The sequence below is a fragment of the Mustela nigripes genome, chromosome 2 (genome assembly GCF_022355385.1).
Source record: "Mustela nigripes isolate SB6536 chromosome 2, MUSNIG.SB6536, whole genome shotgun sequence".
NCBI classification, from domain to species: Eukaryota; Metazoa; Chordata; class Mammalia; order Carnivora; family Mustelidae; genus Mustela; species Mustela nigripes.
The window spans coordinates 45,855,993-45,874,839 of NC_081558.1; the positions used below are offsets into that span (position 1 = coordinate 45,855,993).

General features: G+C 39.3%; 1 protein-coding gene across 1 annotated transcript in view; it reads left to right on the forward strand.

The window, feature by feature from the left end:
* Positions 1-4,616, forward strand: part of LRRN1 (leucine rich repeat neuronal 1) — a 34,774-nt gene extending 30,158 nt beyond the window's left edge. Inside the window, exon 2 of the mRNA XM_059387879.1 lies at positions 2,005-4,616. Within this exon, the coding sequence (XP_059243862.1) occupies positions 2,278-4,428 (2,151 nt within the window). The 5' untranslated portion in view covers positions 2,005-2,277 and the 3' untranslated portion in view covers positions 4,429-4,616. The remainder of the gene's footprint in view (positions 1-2,004) is intronic.
* Positions 4,617-18,847: the final 14,231 nt, after the last annotated feature.

The following is an 18,847-nucleotide window of genomic DNA, read 5'->3' on the forward strand; positions in this document are numbered from 1 at the left end:
TCGATGGGTGATTTTTTTTTTTTTTTAATACCATCTTGTTCGACCAGTAAACAGTAAACAGTGAAACAGGTTTGCATGTTTTATATAACAACAACAGAAATGTAGGACTTTTCTTTCTTTCTACTAAAATATAATAAATATAGAACTTTTAGGTCTGGCTAGTTGTATTAGTTTGCTTCTTGGTCAATCACAAGGATGACTATGTTTTGCATAGTACAAAGTAATAGCAGCAAATATGAATTGAAAGCTTGCTATGTGTTGGATACTAGATTTCAGGTGCATTATATGCTCTGTTTTATTGAACCCTTACAGTAATTTTATGAGGGTGAAGAAAACACTAGTTACTGAAGATCCTTTATTACTCAAAGCTAAAGTTCATTCCAGAAAGAGAAATGAAAAGAAACATATAGCTCTACTTTTCATAGTTTAGCAAGCGACAGGCCTAGTTTTGAGAAACCAAGATAGACCATGAATCCACGGTAGCTTCTCTGCGCACCACACCCCACCCCCCCCCCGCCGCCCCCAAGAGTGCCTTTTTAAACATGATTGGAATCCAGGGAACTAGAACCTTAACTGCTAATACTGTCTTTATAAACAGATGAGCAATACATATTTGACCTCAAAAGACCTTATTAAAACCAACAGACAATGACTATAAATGCCCCAGTTTTCCTTCATTTACTTGTTCTCTAATAACCACTATTCAGCTAAAACTAATATGGATGAGAGATATAATAAGAGGAGAATAGAGATGCCTGGGTGGTTTAGTCAGTTGAATGAGCGTCTGACTCTTGATTTCAGCTCAGGTCATGAGCCTCACGTCAGGTTCTCACACTGGGCATGGAGCCTGCTTAAGATTTTCTCTCTGTCCCTCTCCCTCTGCCCCTCAGTCGGGAGTTGGGGGGAGGGAGGGGAGGATGACAATACAAATAATTAACTTTTGTGAGCCTTATATAGATTCCTTTAATTCTCTTAAGGATCAACCCTATCTTATATAGTTGAAGAAGCTGAAGCTTTAAGATAATAAAGAACCCAAAAGAACATATCCCCAAAAAAGAACATATCCAATATATCCATGCTTTATAGCTACTAAGTGGCCATTGAGACTCCCATAAGATTGTTGAAATTAAACATGTGTAAGTATGTTTGTGTTTTTCATTAAAATCAAAATCAGTGATAATTGGAGGATAAAATCCTTTGACTGTTTTATTCAGTCAAGATTAGCTATGATTGTTGGAATATAAGAAAAACTCATATTTTCTCTCTGTAGTTGTATTAAACTAATTTTTTGCATAAGAATAACTGAGCTAGACAAGCACTGGCTGAATATGTCTACAGAATATATAATCCTGTATTTTGGAATCTGGAAAAAGAACTGCTGAAAAGAAATAAAAAGTTATTCTTTAAAATATAAATAACTAGGGGTGCCTGTGTGGCTCAGTTGGTTAAGCATCTGCCTTCAGCTCAGATCATGATCCCAGACGCCTGGGATTGAGTCCTGCCTCGGGCTCCCTTCTCCATGGGCAGCCTGCTTCTCCCTTTTCACTGCTTGTGCTCTCTCGTGCTCTCTCTCCCTTTCTCTCTCTCTCTCAAATAAATAAATAATATCTTTTTAAAAAATAATAAAAATATAAATAACTAAGAATTAACTTTGAGTCTCTTATAAACTGTGTTTCATGTTTTGCTTTTGATCTTTTGACTTCTTGGAGCCTTCCATTTTTTTAAAGTCAACCTTGTTTTTAAAGAAATGACATCTGTTTTTCTGAGTGTCCCTATTATGTGTGTGCATTTGATGATTTTACCCAATTAAATAGCAAGAGTGGTAACTATTTTTAGTGTAGTAAGTGGAATATAGAAAATATACTGTAATTTAAAAGTTTGTGTAGTTACTTTGAACATTCTGTTAATAGATTTGTGATTATGCCGTTTTAGTAGACAAAAGGAAGTCTATAATATAGAAAGTATATGAAAAAAACATAACATCTGTCCTAATCTAATTTTCAGGCACATCTCCAGTCTTTGATTTGGCTGAAGTAACATACCACAGAGCTGTGGGCATGCCTGGAATTGAGAGAAGCAGTTAAAAGACTCCCAATTGCTTCCTGCCTTTTGAAAACTCCTGAAAATCATCTCTTCGGACTCTGGAATTTTACACATCTCTACTAGGACTTTGCTTGAATGTTTACATTTTCTGCTTGCTGTCCTACATACCACACTATCTAGTGTTCACCTTTTGTTAAAACATAGGGGTGTCGGGAGCTTACTTGGCAAGCCAGCATGGCTAGGATGAGCTTTGTTTTAGCAGCTTGCCAGTTGGTGCTGGGCTTGCTAATGACTTCATTAACTGGGTCTTCCCTACAAAATAATGAGTGTCCACAACTTTGTGTTTGTGAAATTAGGCCCTGGTTCACCCCGCAGTCAACATATAGAGAAGCTACTACTGTTGATTGTAATGATCTCCGCTTAACAAGGATTCCCAGCAACCTTTCTAGTGATACCCAAGTGCTTCTCTTACAGAGCAATAACATCGCAAAGACCGTGGATGAGCTCCAGCAGCTTTTCAACTTGACTGAGCTAGATTTCTCCCAAAACAACTTTACAAATATTAAGGAGGTAGGGCTGACAAACCTAACCCAGCTCACTACTCTACATCTGGAGGAAAATCAGATTACAGAAATGACTGATTACTGTCTGCAAGACCTCAGCAACCTTCAAGAACTCTATATCAACCATAACCAGATTAGCACTATTTCTGCTAATGCTTTTTCAGGCTTAAAAAATCTTTTAAGGCTTCACTTGAACTCTAATAAATTGAAAGTTATCGATAGCCGCTGGTTTGATTCAACACCCAACCTGGAAATACTCATGATTGGGGAAAACCCCGTGATTGGAATTCTAGATATGAACTTTAAACCCCTCTCAAATTTGAGAAGCCTGGTTTTGGCAGGAATGTATCTCACTGATATTCCTGGAAATGCCTTGGTGGGCTTGGATAGCCTTGAAAGCCTGTCTTTTTATGATAACAAACTGGTCAAGGTTCCTCAGCTTGCTCTGCAAAAAGTTCCAAATTTAAAATTCTTAGACCTCAACAAAAACCCCATTCACAAAATCCAAGAAGGGGATTTCAAAAATATGCTTCGACTGAAAGAACTGGGCATCAACAACATGGGGGAACTTGTTTCTGTGGATCGCTATGCCCTTGATAACTTGCCTGAACTCACAAAGTTAGAAGCTACCAATAACCCCAAATTATCTTATATCCACCGCTTGGCTTTTCGAAGTGTTCCTGCCCTAGAAAGCTTGATGTTGAACAACAATGCCTTGAATGCTGTTTACCAAAAGACAGTAGAATCCCTTCCCAATCTTCGTGAGATTAGTATCCACAGCAATCCTCTGAGGTGTGATTGTGTCATCCACTGGATTAATTCCAACAAGACCAACATCCGATTCATGGAGCCGTTGTCCATGTTCTGTGCCATGCCACCTGAATACAGAGGGCAGCAGGTAAAGGAAGTTTTAATCCAGGATTCAAGTGAACAGTGCCTCCCAATGATATCTCACGACACATTCCCAAATCATTTAAACATGGATATTGGCACAACAGTTTTCCTAGACTGTCGGGCCATGGCTGAGCCAGAACCTGAAATTTACTGGGTCACTCCTCTTGGAAATAAGATAACTGCGGATACACTTTCAGATAAATACAAGCTAAGTAGTGAAGGTACGTTAGAAATATCTAACATACAAATTGAAGACTCAGGAAGATACACTTGTGTTGCCCAGAATGTGGAAGGGGCCGACACACGTGTGGTAACAATTAAGGTTAATGGAACCCTTCTGGATGGTACCCAGGTGCTGAAAATATATGTCAAGCAGACAGAATCTCATTCCATTTTAGTGTCCTGGAAAGTTAATTCTAATGTCATGACATCAAACTTAAAATGGTCTTCTGCCACCATGAAGATTGACAATCCTCACATAACATACACCGCCAGGGTCCCAGTAGATGTTCATGAGTACAACCTAACACATCTGCAGCCTTCCACAGATTATGAAGTATGTCTCACAGTGTCCAATATTCATCAGCAGACTCAAAAGTCGTGTGTCAATGTCACAACTAAAAATGCCGCCTTTGCACTGGACATTTCTGACCAAGAAACCAGTACGGCCCTTGCTGCAGTAATGGGGTCCATGTTTGCCGTCATTAGCCTTGCGTCCATTGCTGTGTACATTGCCAAAAGGTTTAAGAGGAAAAACTACCACCATTCATTAAAAAAGTATATGCAAAAAACTTCTTCAATCCCACTAAATGAGCTGTACCCACCACTCATTAACCTCTGGGAAGGTGACAGTGAGAAAGACAAAGATGGTTCTGCAGACACCAAGCCAACCCAGGTTGACACATCCAGAAGCTATTACATGTGGTAACTCAGTGGACATTTTGCTTCTGGTAGTAAGGAGCACAAAGACGTTTTTGCTTTATTCTGCAAAAGTAACAAGTTGAAGACTTTTGTATTTTGACTTTGCTAGTTTGTGGCAGAGTGGAGAGGACGGGTGGATATTTCAAATTTTTTTAGTATAGCGTATCGCAAGGATTTGACACGGCTGGCGGCACCTCTAGGCTTCCAGTTTGTGTTTGGTTTTTATTCTTATCATTATTATGATTATGATTATTATTATAATATTATTATTATTATTATTATTTTGTTTTAGTTGTTGTGCTAAACTCAATAATGCTGTCTAACTACAATGCTCAATAAAATGATTAATGACAGGTTGGGGTTCCCCTGTGCTTTTACCAATAGCATGACCCCTTCTTCTGAAGCCATCAGTAGAAAGTACCATGTCCTCCAAAAAGCTAACACACAGTGTGAAGCAGCATTGAACCTTTTGTAGCAATCTGGTCTACAGACTTTTAACTCAAGAAGCCAAGGCTAGACTTGTTACCTTCGTTGAATGATGTTAGTTGACTGTACTGTAATGTTGTATCAACTGAATTGAATGTTTGCCTTTGAACAATGATTTCTTTTTTTTGTAATAGTTAAAGAGGCTTAGAATAAGCTAACAGGCAATAGAAATATGTATATCAGATTTTTTAATGTAACAAACTACATGTTAATTGTTACCTTATTCTTTTTATCTTTAGTAGACACTTTTAAAAGAAAAGACAATTTTGTTGTGTTTAACTCACCAACATGTGGTGTATAATGAAGACAGAACTATAATAAATTAGTTTTGTTCTGATTTTTTAGAACACTTGCAATAATGTATCATTTATAGTTCTTGCTAGTTGCAGTGGTGATATATTTCACATCCCTTAAACAACCACCAAAATAAATCAAGTATAGCTTGATGCTTTTAAAACTAGGCCCACAAAACTTTTGAATTCTTTTCTAAGGGAAGAAATATCTATTTTCATGAACATATTTTAATGAAAAGGATTTCTATATTTTAAATATTACTGATGAGATCTAATGGAGGGAAACATCCTTATGAACAAAAAGGCCTATTACTGTATCCCAAGCATGACTAAATGTGGTTAAAAAATTGAAACAGACACATTGATAAAGAGATAGATATGTCACATTCCTTTTCTGTAAGGGTTTTCTTAAAATTCTGATTTTTTTTATTGTATCCCCACTCTCCATCAAAGTCTAAAACATACAGTTAGGCAGTATTCCACAATATATTATGTTATTCCTTTTTAAATGGCATTCTATTTGCTTAGACTCTTATTAGCCCATATATCCATGTGAAGATATCTGCTGAGACAAGTAAATGGTTAATAGAAAACAGAACAACTTCTGTACATTTGGCATTTTCGGCCAAAAAATATAGAGACCCAGTTTGGCAGAACTAAGTGCTTACTGGAAAATGCATGTGTGAACTTTTGGACAGGAAAAAAAAGATTTGGGTAGAAGGTCAGTTCCACAAAGTTATGTGTATTGGGGGAGGTGGAGGGAAATGAAGATATACTTAGAGGAAAAAGGAAGCATTTGAAAATGCAGGTTAATAATACAGAGAAATAAAGAAAAGCTGCTCCAGATGGCACCTGCCACCAGGGATACGCAGGCATACCAGGAAAGATAAGATTGTAAAAAGGGACTGCGCAAGCAGGTGGCAGCTGAGCAAAAGGAAGAAGGGAGCAGAAAGAACACGCAGGTGAGGCAAGCAGAAAGGATTTCTTTCTTTGTAAAATTCCTTGTTTCATGAATCATTTAGTTTTTCCCATTTCTAAAGGGGATTTTTTTTTTCATATGCTGAAGCAAATGAGCCGCAGCAGAAAAACAAGTATTTGAGCTAGAAGCATCTCTTCCCACATCCCTCATTTCTTGAGAAAAACCTGTACCCAGAGAAGAATGGTAACTTGCCCTGGTTAGACTCTCCTGCCCATTGAGAGCTCTGCACTCCCATCTATAGCTCTGGGTCCTGAGTCTTCTGGACTCCCATACAGAGCTCATCGCTCACAGTCCTCAGCAACCGCTAGCACTCTTGCTTCAAAAACGCTCTGTATCTTCAAGTTCTCATTTACTCAGGACAAAATTCAGCACCAGGGCAGAACCGGAGGGTCAGAAAAGCTTCTACATTGTTATTACCAAGTACAAGTAGGAAACAGAATTGATGTTGCTTTGGATACAACCTTGGAGAAGTTTCCTGTTGGGTGATTCTTGTCTTCAAATATCTACAGAGTAGGACACCATCTAGCAAACTCTTGGTAATTATGCAAACAATGAAAGGAGATTGACACTGAAACATCAGGCTTAGAGCAGGGAGGAAAGAGGAGGCATTGTTTATCCTATAAAGCAATGATCTGGACCTGGCACATTATCATCACTCAAATATTACTGGAATAAGTGAAGGAACACAACCACTTCTCAATTCTGGATACAGACTCCAGTCAGGGACTCCAGTGTTTTTGTCAACGAACTTTTGCTAGGCCAGTTCGGGAGAAACAATCCCTTTAAACTTTTACTCCTCCAATAAAATATTTTGAGCTTATTTTTCCTTGTCTGTGCTAATTGGGTTGGTTTTCAGTTGACAGAAAGCAAAATGGCATGGTACTTTTTTCCCTAGACAAGTATTTCTTCATTTGTGCTTAATTCAATTTGATAAGTCAGACAGTCAGTGAAATTAGGCATCAAAGTAGTTCCTGACTGATAATGGAGGTTACATCACCTTTACCAGTGAAGTGACAATTACAGGACATTTTCTAATTTCATATTTTCCCTTTTGCTTCCTGCTGCCCTCAGGACATATAATGTATCTCAACCTGATTTTACAAGGTCATTTTTTGAGATACTACTTAAAACGGGCATTCTCAAATTGGCCTCTTTAATTAATGATAAATTGAACTGATGCCATGAATATAAAAACATGCAATGTTTGAATATCAATTTTTCTAATTTGGCTGTGGGTTTAGTTTAGCAAAAAGGAATCATCTCCATTCTTTAGCAAACAAACCCTACCAAGGTCCATTATTTTCTCTCCTGTGGTTTTCTACTCATTCATTCATGTGTTCATTCATTCGTTTGCTGAAAACACCGCAAGCAACTCTACCTGTTGTTTGCTTTCCACCTCTGCTTTCATCTTCCCAAGCATTTTCTTTTCTTCATTCCTGTTTTTATAATGGGGGAAGAAAAATACTTTGTATCTCTAGCACTTTGCCAGCAAAACCATACTTTCTGCTTCACGAGTCATTGAAAAGGGGAATCTAGCTACTTCTGATGCATTCTAACTACAGCTGGAAGCGCTCTCTTCACCTCCATCCTTTCACTCATAACCTGGTTGCAGATAGACTTTATTAGTATTACTTATTCATAAGGGGTTAACTGGAGGGAAAACATTTCTTTAAAGATGAGTTTTAGGGGTGCCTGGGTTGCTCAGTGGGTTAAAGCCTCTGCCTTCTGCTCAGGTCATGATCCCAGGGTCCTGGAATCGAGCGCCGCATTGGGCTCTCTGCTCAGCAGGGAGCCTGCTTCCTCCTCTCTCTCTGCCTGCCTCTCCACCTACTTGTGATCTCTGTCTGTCAAATAAATAAATAAAATCTTAAAAAAAAAAAAAGAAAGAAAGAAAAAAGAGGAGTTTTAGAATCACCCTCTAGAGCTATAGAATTATCTTGACCTAAAACCTCTGTAGGACTCGGTGGGCATGCTTTCTCTGCCTTCCCCACCTGCCCCCACATGCACTGAGATGGGCTCCTTCTTTCTGAACTCTTAAGTCAGAAACTTGGGGCCTAGGATAAAAATAAGGAGATGACAATGGAACTCGTTGTTTCTGTACTTGGTTTGGCATTGTCCAGCACATGTTAACAGAACCAAATGGTTGTTTTGTTTTGTTTTGTTTTGTTTGTATTGTAGAATTCCTCAGAGACTTGATGGCACTCACATAAAGTCAACAGCATTGCCCAAAGCCATTCACCACTGGTGTGTCTCAGTACTATTACATCCTACAGATCCTGAGAAGTTGAGGATTTAATTTGATCCCCAAAACAATTCTGGTGAACTGGGTATTATTCTTTACAATTTACAGATAAGATAACTAAAGTCCCTAGGAATAGTCATTTGCCTGACACCATAAAGCTCTGTAACTGGGTGACCATTAAGGGGCCTTCACTTTTAGCTTCCTCTTCCTCTGTCCAGGATCCTCCTAAAGTGGAGAGAGGAACAGTGAGGGCAGAGGCTGGAGGTCACAGGGCATGTGGATAAGGCAGAATAAGTAACGCCAAGGAGAGCTAATGGGCGATGACATTGGAAGCTTTCTTTATGTCTTAAAATGCACTTCTCTCCTCCCTGTTAAGAAGCTTTCTTTGCTGGAGATCTGTGGGCTACACATCAAAACTGTTCACATCAGGCTAAACTTTAATTCTAATCTTCAATTCCCTCTATACTCTCCTTACTGTTACCTGCTCAGAAAATGGAAGTTTTAAAGATTCTGTGGAGGAGATTCCAATCTCATTCTTTCCTCAGCAATAAAACAGAGAAGGCGAATGTAAAATCTACTAACAAACTCGGTGTTTAGCTCAAAAGCTAATGTGAGGAAATGTGAAGTTCATGTAATAGGGTAGTTGTAAGGGTGGTATGTGACATACCTGGAAACAAAAGGCTTTGGTACAGTCACCAAGCTTGTGGAGTTTGTGGAACATTTATACTCAGGAAAATGTTACCTCCAATAAGTCCATCTGGAAGCCATACATAGGACATTAAAAAGTTGTCTTTTTTTCTTTCCTAATAAATGCAATAGCCTCCCCAACATATCCCATTGTCAGTTACATGCTACTTTTTATGCAGCAAAACCAGTCTCCTGCACCTCACCGAAGTAGCTCCAGGCACAATGTGGCTCAGACATCGCCACTTTTCTCCTTCCCTCCTTGGCCTCCCTCTTTGTCCATGGGATTAAATGACACGGTAAATTTTAGCCTGGGCCCTGACAGAATGGTTGTGAATTCCTAATAAGGGGGCTGTCCTGAATTAAGCGGTATTTTATTGCATCAGTCTTCTTATTAGCCTGTCTCACTAATATAATAAACAGAAAACGGGGTAGTCATGGGGGAAGGAAAACAAACCATTTACCATAATGACTTCTGAAGGAATACGGTGGGAAAAGCACTGTATATAGCTCCCCCCTAGGAGCCTCACATAGATCATTTACATTTAATCCTCTTGATTGCCCCCAGGAGGTGAATCTTATTGTCCCTACATTAGAGAATGATAAAAACGGGTACTCAGCCTCAGAGATGGAAGTAACTTACCTGAAACCAGCTAGTATGTGGCAGAATTTTAACCTGATGTCTACATGACTAAAATTTAGAGTTGTTCACTTATAAAATGGTCTGCAGGCAAAATCTGGATCAGGCATGTAGAACACATACCCCAAAAGTCAGTTTGTCCCTTGAGACAGAAGGGAGAAAAAGAAGCACAGAGAGGGATGCCTGCAGTGAGGCATCTGAGTTACAGGGGTCTAATGTAAGGCCTAAACCTGAGATTAATACATGGAAATAACAGCAAGCCAAAGAGAGGGAAAAACAGAGGACAATTTTTCAAAGTTTGTGACAACATCTGCATACAAACCAATGGAAGACAGTGAAGCTGCAGAAGAAAAAATTGTTTAAAAATGGTGGGGTGGGGGGGAGGGAGTCTGAGTAGATCATGTATTGCTCCACATGAAACACGAGGCATATTCCAGATGTCCTAAGCACTTGACCTGTATTATTTCATGTAAACTTTAATAACTTTATGAGTAGGTAGTGTGGAGGCCAAGAAAAACAAGGCTGTACCCACCTTGAGTCTAGCCCTGACATAAGTACAGCCATCTCGACAAAGCAAAAGCTGGCACCTTGTACCCCTTCTCCACCCGCTCCCCTCCTCTCGGTAGTATATGTGAACAAATAGTTACCTTGTAAAAAATCACAATCCTGCAAGACAGGAGTCTCTCTCCGTTTACAACTGTCCCAGTGCTAAATCTCACTAACAAGGATGCTTGATAGGAGGAATGTGACATTCCACCAGGAAACTCCCAACTGTCTTCATGCTAGTGCCTCATTAGAGGGAAAAACGGCCTTGGCCTGATAGTAACCAGGCCTTCAATATCCTGACAGTCTTCTTTACCCTGATAGTCCTTGTGAATATCCCCCTTTGTTCTCACCCACTGCAGAGCCCACCCCTACTCTGCCTTTAAAAGCTCTGACTGTAGTCTGGTTCAGGGTCCAAGTCCCAACTCTGCTGCGTCAGGTATACTTGGACCCAAGCTTAAGCTTGTCAAATAAACCCTAGAGTGACTGCATTGGTGCTTGGCTCCTGGGTGGTCTCTCTGTTGTACCTTGGGCACAACAGGTAGATCTTCGTTTTTCACATGGAGAAGCTGAGTTTCAGTTCACCGGTCATTACGGATGAAACCCTGGCTGTCGGATTCTAAGACCCAAGATTAATCAACCCCTAAACTCTTTTAGCGGAAGAGGCTCTCAGAGGGCCGGGCTGGCCTTCTCATTTGGTTGATCGTTTAGTTCTTTCCCGAGAGTGGGAAGCATGGAAAAGAGTAGGTTTCCTGACCTGTCTAGGATCTTTCATGGGCCTTTCCACAAAACGTTTGTTAACATGGAATTAATGCAATAGGCGTAAGTAAGAGGAAAAATGCTGCCTTGGTGTTTTTCTTTTGTAATCCTTAGCCACACGTTTTAATAACATCTCTGATCTATATTTTAAAGCTATTCCACATTATTCAAGGCAAAGATTTGTTCTGATTTCTTATCTAATCTTAATTTTCCTGTCAATCATTCCAGAGTATGGGGTACAGGGAGGATACAATCCCCAGAGAACTGTTAAAGCGGAAAGTTTTATACCTAATCTCGCATCTTTGTGATCTCAATAGCCCTTAATTAAAAAATATATTCTTCTCTATTTTCTAAGAGGCAAACTGGTTTAAGTATCTTCCATTCTACTGAAGAAACTGAAAAGAAGGAGACTATGACTTTTAACTGAAGTGTATGATTCCATATAATTTTCTTTCTTGTTAGAACATTACACACTTAAAAGAATGCTTGATTTCACCTAATGTTATTCTAACTGGTTTAAGTGTGGCTCCCCCGCCAACATCAGAAGACAGTTCCTATCTGCCATTCATTTTGAAATGCTATTTTTTTCTTTCTGATTATAACAGCAATACATATTTACTATAGAGAATCTGGAGAAAAATATGTATTAAGAAAAATAGCACATAATTCCACAATTCCAAAAAAAACAAGTGAGATTTTGGTATATCTTCTTCTAGTCTTTTATCTCTCTGTGCATATAGTTATTATATATGTATATATACATATAGTTATAAAAATAGATGTCTTTATGTATACAGAATTAGAATCCTGATATATATAGTTTTATATAGTGGGTTTTTTTTTCTGTCACGCACAAAAAATAACCATTTTTCCATATTATTAAAAATTCTTGGAAAGCACAATGTTATCTACTTACGTAGATATCCAGTATTGAACAATTCTTTCTTTTCAGGGACATTTTACCTTTTCTATGTCAAAAACTAGGGGCATGAAAATGAGCCTACTGTGCTTATGCTCTCCAGAGCACAGAGGAAGACAGACAACTCCGTAAACGACCACCCAGGATGTGAAGCATCACCAAAAGGTTGAAATGGTGGCACGAAACCACAAGGAAGAAGAATGGGGTCAGGCTGAGAACTCAAACTTCAAATCTCACAATTTAAGCTCAGGATTAAAAGATGAAGTGAGTGTTTACCAAGTGAACATCCAGAGGGAGGCATCTTGAGCAGAGGGGGCAAATACCCCTGATCACAGAGCTTTGGAGGACATGGAAGAAATCTTCCCAGAGAAACTGGAGATTCTGGAGACATTCCTGTGACAGGGAAGAGACTACCAAAAATACAGAGTAACTACATAGGAAGCTGACACAGAAGAGAAGATAGAGCATGGTTTTGTGAAAAGACAGGAGGGAGAGGCTGAGTAATTCAAGGAGGCTAGGGGTCCCAGAACACTTTGCTCCCAATTGTATTTATTTATTTATTTATTTATTTATTTACTAGCCTTTCAATGTAATCTCTGGGGAAGTACCACCCTGGTGAGAAAAACGAAGCTTGCAAGCTTATGAGAGCCATTTGATAAACCTCCCAAGCCCTGGGGCCTCTGTGTGGAATCTCAGCTGTGGTAATATGTAAAACTTGAGTTGTAAACAGAAGAGAGATTGCCCAAATTGCTTACATCTACCCCAGGCAGGGGGCTGCAGTCAGTATAGGTTTCCTTTGGTATCTGTAGTGTCCAAAAAATAAGAAGTGCATGGTTAGAAAATGGAAACTGATGATAATGTGAAGTTTTAAAGCACAAATTAATCCTCTGTTTCACTTGCTCCTTGCTTACTAAATACAAATATTTCTGGTTCACTTACTTGGAAAAAAAAAATCTGACTTTTTTAGTAGTATAACAAGATCTTACATTGGGAACAGCAATAAAGGAAGAGCCATACTTTGATGCATCTACTCCCAAACTCACACACTGCGCCCTCTTTGTCCCCAAAAGTAAAATAGGTCAAAGACATGGTAGTGTAACCTAATACAAAGTGCTTCTCAGTGTAGAATCTATTCCTACAGGATTTCTTTTGGATTCTCAATTTGATTAATTCCTGAGAATAGAAATCCATGGTAGCAAGAAGAAACTAGTACAAAAGTGTCTTTTCCCTAATTCTGCTTTTAACATACAAGAATATATTGGTGCCATTTTTACCTTTGGGAGATTTGTCCAAGCCTGTTTTCAGAATCCATCAGTCCACCCTGTGAAGTATTGGTCTCTCTCTGTACAAAGATTCAAATAACCACTCTACAGATATCTGCATTCTATTCCATTTCCCCAGACAGACAATGTAAATTACAGTTAGCTTCCCACTAGGAACATAAATTGAGACAAGCCGTTTTGTAGACAATGAAAAACACTGGACCATCCAAAAGTCAATAGAGCTTTATTGAATGAATGAAGTCATTCATAACTTTGACTTTGGAGTGAATAACAAGTTTTTGCTAGAAGCAGATTCATCTTTCTAGTTAGATTTTGTTTTGTCTAGTAATAGATTTTTAGACTGCTGCAGAGAGCAAGCTGGCATTGGGTTGATTTGAGAAACAGCATCTTTCCTTTTTTTTTTTTTCCTTCTGTATTGAGGCCTGGGAAATTTTCCCCTAACTTCAGTCCAAGTTTATGGAAATCGTGTAACCCAGGACATCTGGTGGGGCTGAGCCATTCCTGATGATCCACAAATGTTGTGTTGGGATTTGTGTTTGGCCCCCAAGGTGCTATTCTGAACACACGACACAACAGTTCACATTTTCTGGACATCTAACAATTTTTCAGTAGGTATGGTAGCCTCAAATACTCCCTATGCAGATGAATGCATATTTTTATAATTTAGTGAAATACACTTTCCCAATCCCCAAACTCTGAAAGCTTTATTCACAACAGCACTTTGTTTTCCCCCAGAAAAACTTTGCACTTTAAAGACTAGCAGGGATTCATACCCAATCTCTCACACATTCCATAACTGCCAATGACCCCGTTGGGGAGGAGTTTTGGGAAGAGTAATGATACTAAGGGAGGAATTGGGGAAAAGACCCTGTAGCCACTGCAGAAATGATAGACACTAGGAACAGAAAGCTTTGTAGAGGCAGAGTGCAGACAGACACCTCCCTCCCTCTTCCCTCCCTAAAAACTCTGTACCATGCAACCATGGCAGGACTGGAGAAAGGACAATTTAAAGTTGCCTGAAAGAAGAGCCTTTTAAACTGATCTTTTCCCTCTCCATTTCTCATTTTCTCAAAACAAAACTGTCTACTGCTCCTGCAATTTCTTCTAACCCTTCTCTCATTTGGATACCATCCTTCACAGGCAAAGTGTACTCTGGGGAGTGGGGAGAACTTCAAGTCAGACCTGGAAGAGTGGAGGAAATTTCCTAATTTTTACATTTCATTTAAGTTGCACCAGCCAGTTCCCCAGGAAATATGAAAAGGAAAATCCAGAGCAAAAGTTCTCCCCATGAATTCTATAAAAATGCACGTGGTTGGCATGAGCATCCCTTGGCTATTCCTCTCAGAGATTAGAGAATGAATGATAGGGTCTAGAAGAGCCCGCAGTCTGGGATTCTTCCTCTTATGAAAAGCATTAAGCTGCTGATCTTTCTAACTCACTAGATTCAACTTTCACATTCCTGCTTCTTGCTCTCAGCACTGCGCCACACTATACTGCTTTTCAGATCCTTGGTCAAACCTTCCCACCTTCACATAGGATAGCCTCTCCCTGCCTTAAATACCTCCTCCTCTTTCCTTACTTATTCTTCCCTCTCTCCTTGCAGCTTCTTTAGACAAGCCTTCCCCAAACCCTCGGGATAAATTAGTTCAGCCTGCTATGCCTTCTCTCATTGGTCTGTTTTCCCTTCTCAGCAATCATGAAGGCTGCTGGCCTCACGTACCACCAGAAGATAAATACAGGGGAGCGATCACATTGCCCTTACTCACTAGTGAACCTCCAGCATCTTCATGGCTGTTTTCTCCTCTCCTCCCCAACCAAATAATGAGTAAATATATGTCCAACTTCTGTGTCAAGGACTGAGCACTTAGGCACGTGGTCTTCTTTCTCTGTGTGTCCGTGTCCCAATTTTGTCTTTTTATATGGACAGCAGTCAGAATTGATTAGGGCTTACCCAAAGGACCTCACTTGAACTTAATTTCCTCTTTAGAGACCCCGTCTCCAAATCCAGACTCATTCTGAAGTATACTGGGGGGGTTAGGTTCCACTATATGATTTTGGGGGGTATACAATTTAGCTCCCAACAGTCCTGCATGGATGGGAGGCTTGCTTAGATGGGTACATACAATTAGCCAGCTGTCACTATGAACTCTTTCTTCCCAATGACATATAAAGGGAGTTTTGCTTTCCTCTTTCATCAAATGGGTGCCTCTGACCTGATGGCATCTCATGGAGGCTTAGTGAGAAATGAATGTTCAAGGAACAGAGACAATTTAGTTTTAACACCCTTCTCTTATAGTTGGAGAAACTTAAAAAGATATCAACCTGGCCAAGATCTCCCAACCAGTAAGTGGAAAAACTGAAACTGAATTTCAGAAATAGGAAAACCAAGATTTGCCCCCAGATCTTCCTACCTTGCATTATCAGGATAATTGCCTCAGGTTTATTTAATTTAGTCTGTCAAGGATGAATAATCTGCAGTGATATATAGTCCTTGTTATGAAAATCTTACTTTTGGTTCCTATACTATATGTGGAAAGTTTCTTTCTGTTTTTACCTCAACATCTTGTGCAAATCAGTGTGCTAAGCATAACCATAGGCAGCACCTCCCTAAGGCCATTTCTATTCTTCTTAAAAAGAGACATTTATTCAAAATACAGGGGGACTTAATTTTGTTCTGCCATCTTGGGAAGGAAAAAGATGGCAAGACAGAAATAATCCATCATAATCTTTTCAAATACCAAAGCCCTCTGCTTCCCATGCAGTGGTTTTTACCCTGGGCCATGACTGTAAATGATAGCTGTCACAGAGAAAAGAACTATTAATCCAAAAAGATTCAGCTCTCTCATACTGAATCCCCAAAACCAACTTAAATTCATGAATCATAAATTGTATCTGACGTGTCACCAAATCCTCCCAGGCTCAAAGCTCAAAGGCTCTCAGAATCTTACTATACACACTTCCTGAGGAATTTCAATTTAGGCTGAAGTGAGATCTTCTGTTGGAGTGGTACAGGTAATAGCCCCCAAAAGTTCCTTTCATTCCATAAGATCCTTTCCCTGAATACATATTGAGCATGTACTATATGCTGGACATGATCACAGGAAGGGTGTGTTTATAGTTAAGGTCAAGTAGCATGCTAGGAAGGACTGACATTACTTCACCGTTGAGATGCATGAGAAAGGAAGAAATTTGCTCCAGATTTCAACTACCTAAGTGAGAATCCAGAAGAGCATCCTTGATTCAAGTGGATACCCACTTTCAAACTCAGAAAAAAATGTCAAGGGAATTTAGAGAAAGGAGAGATCACTTAAAACTGTGGAGAGCAAAAAGTAGGAATTACATGCGTGGATGCATTTAGAGAGAAGGCAGCACTGTGACAGGGCATCAGAGAATGAAGAACACTTGAACTGGGAAAATGGGGAAGGAGAAAAGAAAAACATGAGGCAAAGACATTTAAAGAAAATGTAAATTATGGGGTACTTGCAATAGTGCTTGCCACAGTAATTAGTTCAGTTGCTGGATCAGGAGAGAGAGGTGGTAAAAATGAGCTTTTATTGAGCCTCTGTAGTGTTCTAGGCACAATAGTGAGCATTCTATATGCATAATTTAATTTAATCTTCAAAACAACCCCATGAGCTGGGTTCCATTATTTTCTCATGAGATAATAGGTTAAGCAATGTACCCAAGGTCGCCCAAGAGGCAGAATCAGATATTTAATTCCAGAATCTATGCTCATAACCACAGCACTATCCTAAAATTTGATTAGGAGAAAAACTGAGTGCCAGAGTTAAAGCCTGAGACTTTATTCTGCAAGTGTGGGAGAGCTGTGAAAGGTTCTGAACAATGAAAATGTCATAATTAACATCATTCTTCAGGAAGACAAAGGGATCTGTGACCATATATCGTGTGTCCAAAATAAATACAAAAAGATCTCCCTAGAATTTATACAGAGAGTACAGCTTTCCAGAACAACGGCTATTTCCCAGTCTCAGCTACCATTAAGGAATTGATGCAGTCACTAAAAGAGTCCCCCATCTTTCCTCACCCCCATTTCATGCATGGCTTCAGGTCATCAGGCTTTGGGCACCACAACAATGAAAGCTATAGGGACAGATGACTCAAATCCTCACAGGTGGTTGTTAAAAGGTTAAACACACAGACTGTCTCATCTTTTAAAGCTGTATAGAAGCAAAAGTCAATCACCCATAGAAGAAGCGTACTGGTTGGGAATTATCCAGGGCAAGTGATTAATCCCAAGTTGTATCCCTACTGCTTCCTCACCACCTTTCTGCCTTCCGTAGTGTTTTAGCTTATCAAAACTTACATAAAATTGATGCACTTTTTATAGCAACTTAACAAAATAAAATTTGAGAGCCTCTTCACCGAAAAATAGAGATAATACAAATTACGTTCCAAACCAAAAAGAACCCACGTTCTGTATTATCCATTTTACTGCTACCAACTATACATGCTAAAGCTCTTCAAGAGGTTCCCACAGCTGTATGAGAGGCCCACTTATTAGGTATCATGTGTCAACTATTTCTTGTTCATAACTAGTATATTTAAAACCACAGAAATGGGAAATTGCCTATTTGGTTATTGGAATGTGAAAGCTCAAATCCTGTCGTAAAGGAATAGCAAGATTGTATCATGTATTACATAATTCTTTCACTGACCACTTAATAAGTCTTTATGGAACACTTACTATTTGTCAGGCACCCTGCTGGGCACTGGGGACACAAGAACAAAGCTGAGTTGAATAACTAAGTTAAAGAATATGTTAATTAATTACACATATGATATGTGTTATGAAGAAAAAAAAGACTGAGATAAGAATAACTGGTGTAGCAGAGAGCAGTCCATTCCTTTCTTCCTGCATGACTAGCTACAGTACAATCTAGATCACGCTATTATGAAAAATCCCTTGGTGTTGGCTTTGTAGTGAGAGCTAACTGTACTCTGATGAGGATGCTTTGTTACTTAAATATCTCCCTAGCAAAGGACTCACAGCAGTTTGCAGATGGCATGCTCATTCATCACCGCAGCACTCCTGAGAGGCAAGAGAGAGGTTCAAGCCTCATTACATCTATTTAAGAAAGAGGAAGGGCAATGACCAGCCAAATATCAAGGAACAAAGCAGCTCCAGGGCTGATGCTGTAGCTGAGCTCAGGGCCCCTGTTCCTAGCTTTTTCCGCTAGAATATTCATTCTATCCTTCAGCATAAGTTGGCAACTCACGCATGCCTGGAGGTTCTGGAAGCAAACCAGCTTAATCCCAACTCAGCAAAAGGGCTTATCTGTTACACCAAGAAAATTGTTCCCAATAGTCATTAATATGAAGTTTGTTTACCTAAACTTATAAAATTTCCTATGTGAGAAATCTAGTAAAATGGAATCACAAACTGAATAATTTTGTTGAATGTTTCAGCTTGCTTTATCCTCCTTACAACAACAGACAAACAAATAACCTTACATTGGAAATTCCTGTGATGGAAATTCATAGTAGCCACATTGAGTGGAATTTATTATAAGGCAGAGTCATCATGAACCACATCCCGAAGAATAGATTCAGCTACTTAAATATTCAAAGGACATGAGA